The sequence below is a fragment of the Mchenga conophoros genome, linkage group LG11, assembly GCF_057382185.1.
Source record: "Mchenga conophoros isolate Kocher_MC1m ecotype Shallow Benthic linkage group LG11, M_conophoros_male_GT1.1, whole genome shotgun sequence".
Classification (NCBI taxonomy): domain Eukaryota; kingdom Metazoa; phylum Chordata; class Actinopteri; order Cichliformes; family Cichlidae; genus Mchenga; species Mchenga conophoros.
The window spans coordinates 16,495,860-16,509,170 of record NC_140536.1 but is presented as its reverse complement, the minus strand read 5'-3'; the positions used below and the strand labels follow the sequence as shown (position 1 = coordinate 16,509,170).

Sequence of the window (13,311 nt, the reverse complement as noted above, 5' to 3'; positions counted from 1 at the left end):
TATGTGTGGGCGATTTATAATAATCTATACTAGAAATGGCAAATGAGGTGTGAAAATAGTCTCCGTGTAGGTAGTCAACCAGTGAAATCTGCTCCCTTAGTGATGCCAGTGAATTTTCCAACTTTGGCCTTTGGTGATAATGCCGTGTGGATTGTGATCGATCAACAGTTTCTTGATAACCCAGTGGAGTTTTTTCACATGAGATGTTATTCACGAACATGCTACAAGTCTCTGTTTATCTATATACATTGTTACTAACAACAGTAATTCAAAGAGAGGACACAGTCTGACATCAAGTTGAAAAAAAAAACCCAATCAAACTACAGATTGATTGCACGTGTGTTTATATGTTCATCTCGAAATTTTGGACTTTTGTGTGGTTTTCTTATGCTGTGTCACGTTGCACTTACCGTGTCTGTGAAGGTTCTCAGTCATCCAGGTCATCGTAGTCTAAGGAGCTTCAAGGAGTTGGTTGAAGACGTTTCACCTCTCATCCGAGAAGCTTCTTCAGTTCTAAAGGGGTCAACTGGTGGGGAGTCCCAGATTTAAACACAGTGGGAGTTTCCCCCCCAAAGATGGACAAAGGACCCCCTGATGATCCTCTATCTAATCACATGAGCCGAGGTGTGAAAATGGGTGTGGGTCACAATCAGCCAGGGTTTTGGGTGAGCTCATTATGAAACCTGGCCCCACCCTATCATGTGATTTCCTGAGGTCAGATGGCCCAGGATGTGAGTGGGCATTAAGACGTCTGGGAAGGGAACTCAAAACTGGATTATAGATGGCAGACAGTTGGTGTCGTAAACCACCGCCTCTGTTCAAAGATGGTCGCTCACAGTGGACGTAAATGGCTTCTTTCACTCCTCATTGCACTTACCGTGTTGTCCGTACTATAAGGTGCACTTAAAATCCTTTAATTTTCTCCAAAATCGACAGTGCGCCTTATGTATTAATTCTGGTTGTGCTTACTGACCTCAAACTGATTTTATGTGGAACACGGCGCTAAAAAATCGGTCAAAAAAAAAGTTTTAGTGCGACTTCGGCAAGCTACGAAGCCGCACCGCTTGATGGATTGTCGGAGCATTACGGCTACCGTAATGATGTGTTATGTGATCGCTAGCGACACAGCTATGTTAGCATAACAAAAACACAGTAAAGCTGGAGGATGAATGCTAAGTTTTTTCCGATAGAAGTTAACGTGACAGGCTGCTGTAAACAGACCAAACTTCAGTCAGGAGAACAACTGAGATAATCCATCCACAATCCAGAGGTTAGTCAATAATATACTGCAACAACATGTGAACAGAGCAGCTGCGAGAGAATTCAACATTAATGGATCGATGGTACGAAAGTGGAGGAAGCAAGAAGAATGAGTTGAGTAAAGTTTGACTTATCTGGCTGTTTTGTTTCGCTTAAATAATAATAATGGATTGCATTTGTATAGCACTTTTCGAGCCCCTCAAAGCGCTTTACAATTCCACTATTCATTCACTCTCACATTCACACACTGGTGGAGGCAGCTACAGTTGTAGCCACAGCTGCCCTGGGGTAGACTGACAGAAGCGAGGCTGCCATATCGCGCCATCGGCCCCTCTGACCATCACCAGTAGGGGGTAGGTGAAGTGTCTTGCCCAAGGACACAACGACCGAGACTGTCTGAGCCGGGGCTCGAACCGGCAACCTTCCGATTACAAGACGAACTCCCAAACCGTGAGCCACGATCGCCCCTTATAATCCGGGTGCGCCTTATGGTCCGAAAAATATGGTAATTTTAGTTCATATTTCATTTTATTTGGTTGCTTTTTATTTTTATTTTTTTCCCTCCCACTTTTATCACTTATCAGAAGCATTCCCCTGTGTGCCCTGATAAACTACCAAATAGCTGTAGCACAGCAAAAGGTCTGTCCCATACATACACTAATGATTATACACTAGACACCCGTTCACAGAAACACAGCCACAACCGTCTCTTGCCCGGGCTCAAGGGCAGCTGTATAGAAACACCCTCTCAATCCATTTTCATTTTAATGAAGCCTTTGGGAGCCTCTTCACATTAGAGGCCTAATGTAGCATTTTGTGTGAGGAACTAAACCAAATGAAAGCTCACAGCAAAGCTATTCGGATGTGCCTCTGTTGCGCCTTTAGACTGTAGTTTAGTTGTATTTTTGAGTGACTTGTTGTGCATGTCCCCTTAAAAACAAAGTTTGTCACAGTCACAGAAAACACTTGCACATGACAAATTCTACACATACACCCAATTCACCTTTAACCGTGCAATGCATTTCATTCTAAGAGGTGTGCAGCAAGCTTGGTATAGATGCCAAGGAAAATCAAGCACAGCTTGAAGTGTTTAAAATGTCTATTTCACTTTCTGAAGTGTGGTTGTGCTTGGTCATGTACACACAAATACTGACTTGTCCTGGGAAAAGATTTCTCTACAGACTTCACTGGGTGACACATGATATTAAAAGATATGTGTTTTTAGAGGTCCAGGTAATCTGAATGTATGAATTGATTTCATCTTTCAAAGCTTTGAGTTTTAAAGGATTCTGTCCAATTTCAAATGATAAGACGGCACAAATAACAAGTAAAGCATGTATTTTTTCACATTTATTACTTGAACCTTTTTGCTGCAAAGATAACTGTAGAAGATTTTGTCTCTTCATTGGCCATTTTTCATTTTTCTTCTGGCTTTATGCTTGTGAGTCGGTGCTTCTTTATTTCTGAACAACAACATTGAGAATTTTTTGTGTAGTTTGAACTGTGTTTGAGTGAGTCTTAAAGTGTTACTGTTATTTTCCGAAGTGTCAAACATAATGTTGCTATTAGTGAATAAGTAAGCTCTCATTTTTGAATATGTGTAGGACGCGTTCAGTTAGTGCTCCCTAAAAAACACTCACGGTTAAACACATCTGACTCTTTGTGTCTCCTCTAAGCTGTGCAATGAATAACGCATACAACATCCCGCTGCCCCGAGGAGACCAAATTACATTGAACTGATCCCCTTTGGCCCGTTTGACCATGTATGTTTTTCTCAAATGTTTAAATTCAACCGAATTTCACTTGGAAAGTTAAGGTCGATTTCTTTTGGGTTGCAGAGTTTAGAATTTATTTCATTTTTGTGCGATGTGCTTGATTAATAACATATTTGCAGTCACAAGCTATACAGAGATGACTTGATTCAAAGTTGACCCTGACTTTCAGCAGCCTGCTTAGAGAGAAAGTAAGAAACATTCATTTTTGAAACCCGCAGTATTCAAAACATGACTATCACGTGTTTTAAGCGCCAAACACAAAAAAGAAGGGCGAGTGAATGATGAAAAGGATGAGGAAAAAGATACACAAACAAACGAAACGGAAAAGCACAAAGTTTAGAGTAAGCATATTTTCTGGGAAATTGTTGTGAAACGTCTGTAGTCACGTGCTGAGGCTGCTTGGAGCTAAATCGACTTTCATCACCTCTCCCCCCACATGTTTTCTTTTCTTTTCTTTTAAGTGAGATCTGATTTGAGGGGGGGCGATATCAGATCCTTTGAGCTAATTCGCTTAACTCGATATTTTCTGTGTTCGTGTGTCTATTTGCGCTGATCAACCAGAGAAGAAAAGACTGTTTTTTTGCAGATGAAGACCTGTTGGGTTAAAGAACAAAAACGGTATTGGTCAAGGCTGATTTATAAATATATAAATACACAAAAAAGCTTACAGTTGACTGATCATAAAACCTTGCTTGGGCACATTTGAAGGATCCCAGATTGTAACTTGAGCATATGTGATTGATAAATCTCAAACTAAAGTTAATGGCACATCCTTTTTACCCTCACATGACACCAGGATAAATGAGGGTGTAGTCGGGAATATTAAGAGAAAAGCAAACCTTTTGGAAGACAACATCATCGCCATGGTAGAAGCAATTAAAGCCACGTTGAAATGGTGTGTCAACAAATGAAGCCAACATGCAAATTAGGAGTGTGTCACTTCTACAGGGAGTGAGGTATAAAAACTTCAGTACAGACTTGAACTGCAATATTCCTGCATAAAGAAAACAAAGCTTTGCTTTGATCTGAAAACTATCACAACTCTAAAGATGATCAATATCAAGGCAGCACGTAGTTATTGAATATCATATTGTCTTTTAAAAACCATTTTTTACACAGCATCATTTACACTTTGACATTTAGTATTGGTAGCTGTGAAATATTAAAGATCCTCAAGTCTTCTGGGATTTGCAACATCATTTGCAGATCTCTATTATACAGTCAAGTGCATGACAAATGATCCATGTGAGGGAAGTCTCCTGAAACTGTGTTGACACCCAGCTACATACATATACGCATACTCTTAACAAACGTACTTAACTAACTGTCATAAAAACACGAGCCAAATTCACATTTTCATACCCGCATTTCAGCCGACATCCTAGATTCCTCTGAAAAGTCAGAAATTAATCAAGCATAACGCTCAGCCATTAAAACAACTGTTTTCCTGTTCAGGAATGCAATTAAATAAGAATAATTTGGCATCTTAATCCAAAAATAATAATGTTCTTAACATTTTTTTCCAACTACTTTTTGTAGAACAGCAAATTTGAAAATTCGTGCATAGAAACAATAATTATATTTCAACATTAAAACATATAATTTTGATTAAAGTGTTTTACATACTGGTGAACTAATCATTACAGAGACATAAAGAGTGATTTTGGTAATTGGCAATACTGTTAATTTAGGGGAAGCTCCGGGATAGATAGTAGGCATGAAGACTGAATGTAGTGCGACTTTTCATCTCATCATCTCCCTTTACAGCTCCTCCATCTAATGCACAGTACACACTGCAGTAGCTACACCCTTTTACACATGCTCTACAGTAAAATAACAAATGACAAGGTTTTACAGGTTAGAGTTATTTGTATATATTTTGCAAACTTTGTAATATATTGTATTATTTAATTAGTTCAGTCTGTTACCGTTATTGTCTTGGAGCAGCTATAACCCTTTAATAATTGCTAATTTCCTTAGTGGTTATTAAAGTTTTTTTTATTCTGATTCAAAAGAAACTCATTACTACACATATATTTCTTCAAAGCACACAAGTGTGCATTAATAAATACCCTCTCCCTGCTAGCCATCATTAGATCTTATAGGTCACTTCTACTTGCCAGGAAAACCACATTAGAGGATTGTAACTTAATAATAGAAGAGACAGTCAGAGGTAAAAGGTTACACTTTAGAAAGGCCCACGTTTTCCATGTAGATACATTGTTGCAATAGTAGTACGTCTACATTAGTATTTAAAATCTATTACAACAACAGAACCTTACCATTTGAAGTATATTTTATTATTGTAGTACAAAATTAATTCATCACATTTTATGTGGAATATCCCTTTTTTTAGGCTTTGCATGTAGTTTTTGCTTCTTTCTTCTGGTGCCATTGATGGTTGTGGACTCTAAAATAGCTTCACAGCAGAAATTTGAAGTATACACAATAAAGCATCTACACTTAGAAATAGAGGCACTATGAATCCATCACTCTGCTATTTACTCTGGTTCATAATACATTTAAAAACACATAAATGCATGTTCTTTTTCATGGTTTTTCTTTTACACACTAACTCACCCACTTACAGATACATGCAGTAGCCTGATTTCTGTCACCAATCAAGCTCCATTTTCCAACCAAATTAATTCTTTCTAATTTGGAGCTTGCAGCGGTCAACCCCCCGTGGCGCTGATACTGAGCTGTGCCCGTGTGTGTTCATGCACACATATGCTTTAATGTCTGCGTAAGAAGGCGAGCACATTCTACAATAGATCTTAATTGAGAAGACGGACTGCAATCAGTACGTTCTTGTAGGAAATCATTAAATCATTTCTTCCTCCCCTCTCCTTTTCTTTTTCGCCTTCTTATGGTGATTAGCATGGTGATGATAGCATCCTGATTATGTCCATCAGAAAAATCTGACATCTGTGTTCTCTCCAGTTCTATTACTGAGGAAATTAAAAGTGAGAAGAAAAGAAGAAAAAAAACCTTGCAAAGTCCCCTAATTACTGTAGTGCATTTAACTGCAGTGTTCTTAAAAGTATTAGAGTTGGGGTGCATGTTATACTTGAGTGTTGCTCCTGGTGAATTCAGTTTTTCAAATTCATGTAAATACATGTTTGTGCACAGAAACAATGGTTTTAATTTAGCTTAGCAAAATTATTTGACACCCAAAGTACTCTTTTGGGTGTTTTCCCCCCAATTAAATTTTTTCCCCACCATTTCTCATATAAGATTGTGGACTTAGCCTTGTGTATTGGCTGAAATATTCTTTTGATTTGTCGGATAGAGGGTTTTTATTGAAATAAAATCAAATGAAGAATCTTCTGAATCTGCTTTGATCTGAAAATAGGACCTGCATTCTTCAGTAAAAGCTCTTGACTTTCCAGACATAAAGAAGCCCTACTGGAGCAACCTTGACTCTTAGGACTTTAAATTTCCGATATGAAAAGGAAAAATACAAAAAAAATAAATAAATATAGGATGTAAGCTGTGTATTGTAGAAGCTCTGAAAGGAGTGCAGGAGTGAAAAGAGTGCAGGAAGAGACAGGAATGTTAATGGCACTTTTATTTTATTCAAAGCCAGCGGCTATCATTCACCAGAAGCTTCAGTGAGCCTTCACATTTCCTGTTTTTCTCCTTTTGCACGTTTTAGTTTTTAAGGTGTTGATCTGTGTCATGAAATCAATAATTAATGGACATTATGTTCTGTGAAGTTTGTATGTTCGTGTAGCTGCATGATGGGTTAATTGGCGATGCGGAGGTGTGGACGTGAGCTCGCTTTCTTTGTTAGCGCTGTGAGAGAATGGTGACCTGTTCTGTGTGTATCCCAACTTGTTAGAAATCCACTGCTGTGTTATAGCATATCCACAATCACTAATAGAGTCACACTTACAAATGAAACATTCAAAAATCAGCATGTTATAATAATGTTACCTCCTTAATGTTTTCCCATTTGTGTCATTAGGAGATGGCCAAGATTTTGAATCATCCACGCGTCTATGCCTTCCTCCACGTTCCCGTGCAGTCAGCCTCTGATAGCGTACTGATGGATATGAAGAGAGAATATTGCATTGACGACTTCAAACGAGTGGTAGACTTCCTTAAAGAAAGGTAAGGCAGTATATGGACTCCCAGTTGACTGATTATGTCTATGAGTGCAAATGCATATATAAGTATGTGACTACAACTACAAACTCGGGACATATTAAAACTTTCACCTTCATAGGGATACACACACTCTCCTCCTCACTTGTTACTCATTATATACTTGAACAGGAACAGTGTGTCGTAAGTCAGCGGTCCCTGGGCCATGGACCGGTACTGGGGTGGGAGACTTGAGGCTCGGGTGTGAAATTCATGGTTTTCAGGAGTTTTAGCGTTATTTTTTCATCCTTTTTATCATTGACTCTGTTTCCCTGGGTCTTTTTCTGTGTGTTATGAATAAATCTCCATTTTGTTTTGGGTACCGGTACTGGTTTTATTAAGTTGTATTCATCCGTGTCACCGTAAAGGCTGGTCCGTGAAAGTATTGTTGGACATAAACCGATCTGTGGCGCAAAAAAGGTTGGGGACCGCTGTCGTAAGTTATCAGAACAGCTCATAGGTGTTGGGAGAACATCTTTCTTTTTGGCTAGCAATGCTGCTCTCTTTCTACACTTCCTTCCTTATACTTCCTTTAAGGTATAGATACAATTTAAAATGGATCATTGCTTTTTAGCTGAGAGTTGATGAACTGTTTTTGGTTATGCAAACTGTTGTCTGCCCATCTTTGTGCTCAGATTCCTTATATTGCCTTAATTATCCTACTGAAATATTTAAGGCACATTTTCCAAGCAGTACCGCATCACTTTAGTGTCTCTTAGGTTTGGATGATTTGCTTCATAGGCCTAGATGTGCTATTATCTCTCTTTGACATCACCACTGGCCAATGACATCTCTGCCAGGCAACAGAGAATGTTATCCTTCCTCTATAATTCAGTAGTATTGTGGAGGATGGAGAACAACAACCAGTATAAAGTAACATGCACACATTGACTTACACTACAAATTTATTGATCAGGCCCTAGGTGTTTAACACAAGTGGATGGATATCTGCTGAACAGCTAAAACACCATTAACACTTGGATCTTTACTCATTTACCTTAGACCTGGTTTTCCACTATATGGTCCATTTATGTATGTTTTTAATGTATTGTTCTAGTATGTAAAATATCTCTCCCGTCTGTTTGGCACTCTTCACTTGCTGTTCACACACAGCAGTTTAGCACAGCAGTGGGGTTTTTTAAAAAAAGAGAGAAAACGTAGTATAAAGCGTTTCTGAAAATGCGGGCAGAAATCCAGGCGTGAACCTGTATACACGGACACACCCCAGTGTGCATGTCAGCCTCCAACAGTGTACTGATGCCATTAATAGATGTGATTATTGTTGCTATGGCTCATAAATGTGAGGCTTTTACAAACCATACTTTTCTTTTAGCTGAAAAATGTACATATTTGAATAGCAGCACTGATCTGTTCTTTTCTTCGTGTCCTTTTTCTTTACTGTACGACTCTCTTTCTGTAAGCTCTCATTTGAAACGACATCGCTTTACAAGGTTAAGCATTTCCAACTCAGAATTTACTGGCTGCAGCACCATTTGAATGGTTGAGACCAGATTCCTGGCATACTTTGCACTAAAGCAAATGTTCCTTTAGCAAATACACAGTGTGACCTCCTCACACAGATTTCAAGAGAAATGTGTACATCTCTGACATGGATTAAATATAACCACATAATGCACAGATGTGACCTCTGACATTGCCAGAAAGATGCAAAATTAATCTTTCAATATATGGAAGATAATCTGTCATAGAGTTTGAGCATGAGCACTGATGGCAGCGCATGTCAGAGGGGTGAATAAACATAAAACTGGCGCTATGATAATATATAATGAAGAGATTCATGGGAAAATCAGTATGTATTCTAGATATGCCCTAGAATGCTTGCTATTAGAACATATTTTTAATACGCTGGCATGTTATTGCTCTTACCACATCATAACCTACATTTTCTTTAGCCTGAGTTGTTTGGCATGTAGGAAATATGTAAACACATGAATATACAACACATGATTCCAGTTTTTTATTGTGAGAGTTTCAAAGATGAGAAGGGAGGAAAAAGCAAGCACAAGTAAGGCCTAATCTCAGGATCGACATGTGTTCACTCCAATAATATTCAGATATATATAGATATATCTATATATTTCTTTACTTGTATTCTTTTTTTGTAAAGTTGAAGACCTTGTTTCATTATAATTTGATATAATTTGATCATTTTCATTTACTGCTTCAAGATGGCGCCGAGTATGGCAGCCTCGTCGCGAGCTCCCCCAAGCAACGGCTTTCTTCTGTGTTTAATTTTACTTTTCCTTTATTTTTTCACGAGCAGCACTTGTCTCCTTGTGTACGACCGACAAACCTTACTGGACATAAAAGACTGTCTTTCTTATAACTTTCCGGAGTTCAAGTTTTGCAACACGGACGCTCCGTTTGCAGACCCCCCATTCATCTCACCTGAGACGCCTTTGTTCTCTGGCCCTGGAGGCCGCAAACGCCGACGCAGAGGGAGAAGATCTGGCGTTCTGGTTCGACTGAGACGGCGCACTTACAGACCACCGTTACCCAGTTTATTACTGGCTAATATGCAGTCTCTGGAGAACAAGCTGTGCGAGCTTCGGGCACGGATCTCATTCCAGCGAGAGATGCGGGACTGCTGCGTGATCTGCCTCACAGAAACCTGGCTATCGGACAAAGTACCGGACTCCGCAATACAACTACCGGGGTTCTCTGTGCACCGCGCGGACAGGTCACAGGATCTTACTGGGAAAAGCAGAGGCGGTGGTGTGTGTTTCATGATCAACAACAGCTGGTGTGATTATGCGAACGTGCACCCGGTCAAATCCTTCTGCTCACCGGACCTGGAGTACCTGATGATTAAGTGCCGGCCATTCTGGCTACCGAGGGAATTTACAGCAGTGATTATTACGGCTGTTTACATTCCCCCACAAGCCGACACTGACCGTGCACTCAAGGAACTGTACAGCGCGATCAGCAGCGAGGAAACCGCACACCCAGAGGCAGCGTTTATCACAGCCGGAGACTTTAATAAGGGAAACCTGAAGAAAGTCTCACCAAAACTCCATCAACACATCCTTTTCAACACACGTGGAAACCGGCAACTCGACCACTGTTACACCTCTTTCCGGGATGCGTACAAAGCCCTCCCCCGCGCCCCATTCGGCCAATCAGATCACCGCTCCATCCTGCTCCTGCCCGCCTACAGGCAGAAGCTGAAACAGGAAGCTCCAACCCGGAGGGCGGTGCACTGTTGGACGGACCAATCGGAGTCTGCGCTGCGGGACTGTTTTGATCACGCGGACTGGGAAATGTTTCACGTGGCCGCCAGAGACATTGATGAATACACAGACTCAGTCTGCGGATTTATCAGGAAATGCGTGGAAGATGTCGTCCCATCCAGAACAGTCAAATCCTTCCCAAATCAAAAACCCTGGATTAACGGAGATGTTCGCGCGGCACGGAACACCGCCTTTGCCTCCGCGAACACATCGGACTACAAACACGCACATTACCAACTCCGGAAGACGATCAAAGCAGCCAAACGTGAGTACAGGGACAGGGTGGAACAACAGTTTGACAACCCTCGGAGTATGTGGCAGGGACTAAACACGATCACAGACTTTAGAGGGAAAACCAGCACACCGCAGACCACGGCCTCTCTGTGTGAGGATCTAAACGTATTCTACGCTAGATTCGACACAGCGAACACCATGAGACCGGACAGTGTGCGCACCGCGGATGACGTCAGTGCGCACACTGTGTCTGAGGAGGATGTGCGGAGGTGCTTCAGGAAGGTGAACGCACGCAAAGCTACTGGTCCGGACGGGATTCCCGGCCGCGTCCTCAGGGCATGCGCGGCTCAGCTGGCTGGAGTGTTCACGCACATCTTCAACCTTTCCCTCTCTCTGTCTGTAGTCCCAGCCTGCTTCAAAATGGCCACCATCGTCCCTGTACCCAAATCCTCCACCATCTCCTCATTGAACGACTGGCGACCTGTAGCCCTGACCCCCATCGTAAGCAAATGCTTCGAGAAGCTGGTCAGGGACTTCATCTGCTCTGCACTACCCGACTCACTGGACCCTCTACAGTTTGCATACTGCCACAACAGGTCCACTGATGATGCCATAGCCCTGACACTACACACTGCCCTGTCACACCTGGAGAAGAGAGACACGTATGTGAGGATGCTGTTTGTAGATTACAGCTCAGCATTCAATACCATCGTTCCCTCGAAGCTGGACAGGAAACTGCAGGATCTAGGACTGAGCAGCTCCCTCTGCAGCTGGATCCTTAGCTTCCTGTCTGACAGACGCCAGGTGGTCAGACTGGGCAGCATCACCTCATCCCCCATCACACTGAACACTGGTGCTCCACAGGGGTGTGTACTGAGCCCTCTCCTGTACTCACTCTACACCTACGACTGCACAGCCACTAACAGCTCCAACATCATTGTGAAGTTTGCGGACGACACTACAGTGGTGGGTCTTATCACCAACGGTGATGAGACGGCTTACAGGCAGGAGGTCAGCGCCCTGACCCACTGGTGTCAAGACAACCATCTCACCCTCAACGTCGCAAAGACAAAGGAGTTGATAGTGGACTTCTGGAGGTGCAGAGAAGTACACACCCCCATCACCATCAACGGCGCTGCTGTGGAGAGAGTGAGCAGCTTCCGGTTCCTTGGCGTACACCTGGCTGAGGATCTTACGTGGTCAGTACACACAAACAAAACAGTGAAGAAGGCGCAGCAGCGCCTCTTCTTTCTCAGGAGACTGAAAAGATTCGGCATGAGCCCCCGCATCCTCAGGACCTTCTATCATTGTGCCATTGAGAGCATCCTCACTGGATGCATCACCACCTGGTATGGCAACAGCACCGCCTACAACTGCAAAGCTCTCCAGCGAGTAGTGCGGTGCTCTGAACTGATAATTGGAGGTGAGCTTCCCTCCCTCCAAGACATCTACAGGAAGCGGTGCCTGAGGAAAGCGGGGAGGATCATCAAGGACTCCAGTCACCCCAGCCATAAACTGTTCAGACTGCTTCCATCAGGAAGGAGGTTCTGCAGCATCCGGTCCCGTACCAGCAGACTGAGAGACAGCTTTTTCCATCAGGCCATCAGACTGCTGAACACGTCATAGACACCTCAGCTTCACTACTGGAACTTTAACATTATGCACTCCACACTGTATATAAATGCCACTTGTTTTGCACATATTCAACTCTGTATATTTTATATATTTTATTATTATTATTATTATTATTATTATTATTATTATTATTATTTTATTTTATTTTTTTACTATTTAATTTGTAAAAATGTGTACACACACACACACACACACACACACACGTAGGAAAATATTTAGTATACACATCCAGAAATGCATACACTATTATATATTGTACATATATTTATTAGTTTCAGGTTGGCCATTCTTGTATTTTGCTCGTTTGTGTTGTTGTGTTTGCACATCTCTGTTGCTTGTGGGGCTCGCACACAAGAATTTCACTCGCATGTGCTGTGCCAGTGTGCCTGCACATGTGATGTGACAATAAAAAGTGATTTGATTTGATTTGATTTGATAACTGCGTCATGTATAAGCCAAAGTCAGCTGAGAAAATAAATCTGGATGATTCATTTTACGCATTCACTCACACACAACCATCTACAGTTAGGCCTGTAGATATTTGTACAATGCTGCATTACATAAAGACTCGCATAATAACCGCGTAAATAAGTAGAAGTAGACTTTCAGTTTTAATTCAAGAGGTTCAAAGAAAGGTATTGCTTGAAGTCTTTCTGCATATTCATGTGATACAAAGTCACCTGTTTCCAGAGGCTTAAATGTGGACAGTGTACTGACAAGCAGTTACATGCCTGAGTAAAACCTGTTCCTTCATTGTCCTATGACAATGGCAGATAAAAGATCTGAAGCTGATTCCAAGTATTGAACTAGTTCACTGGTTCTCTGAATTACCAAGATGTGGTGATGAAGAAGGCGGAAAGACTGGAGATTGTTTGACTGGATAACCTCAAAAAATGAGAAACTTTAGTAGTTGCAAAATCAGTAATCTGGACCAATTTTTAAAATAATGAATGGATTGACCAGCTTAGTAACACTGAAAGACCTGAGAAACCACAGAAGATGACCAA

General features: G+C 41.5%; 1 protein-coding gene across 4 annotated transcripts in view; it reads left to right on the top strand.

The window, feature by feature from the left end:
- Positions 1 to 13,311, top strand: part of cdkal1 (CDK5 regulatory subunit associated protein 1-like 1) — a 253,646-nt gene that overhangs the window by 145,001 nt on the left and 95,334 nt on the right. For all 4 annotated transcript variants that reach the window (XR_014894368.1, XM_085291131.1, XM_085291130.1 and 1 more), the window contains one exon: positions 7,006 to 7,151. Coding sequence is in view for 3 of the 4 variants with exons in the window: in XM_085291131.1 (XP_085147257.1) it covers positions 7,006 to 7,151 (146 nt within the window). In the remaining variant the exon portion in view is untranslated. The remainder of the gene's footprint in view (positions 1 to 7,005; positions 7,152 to 13,311) is intronic.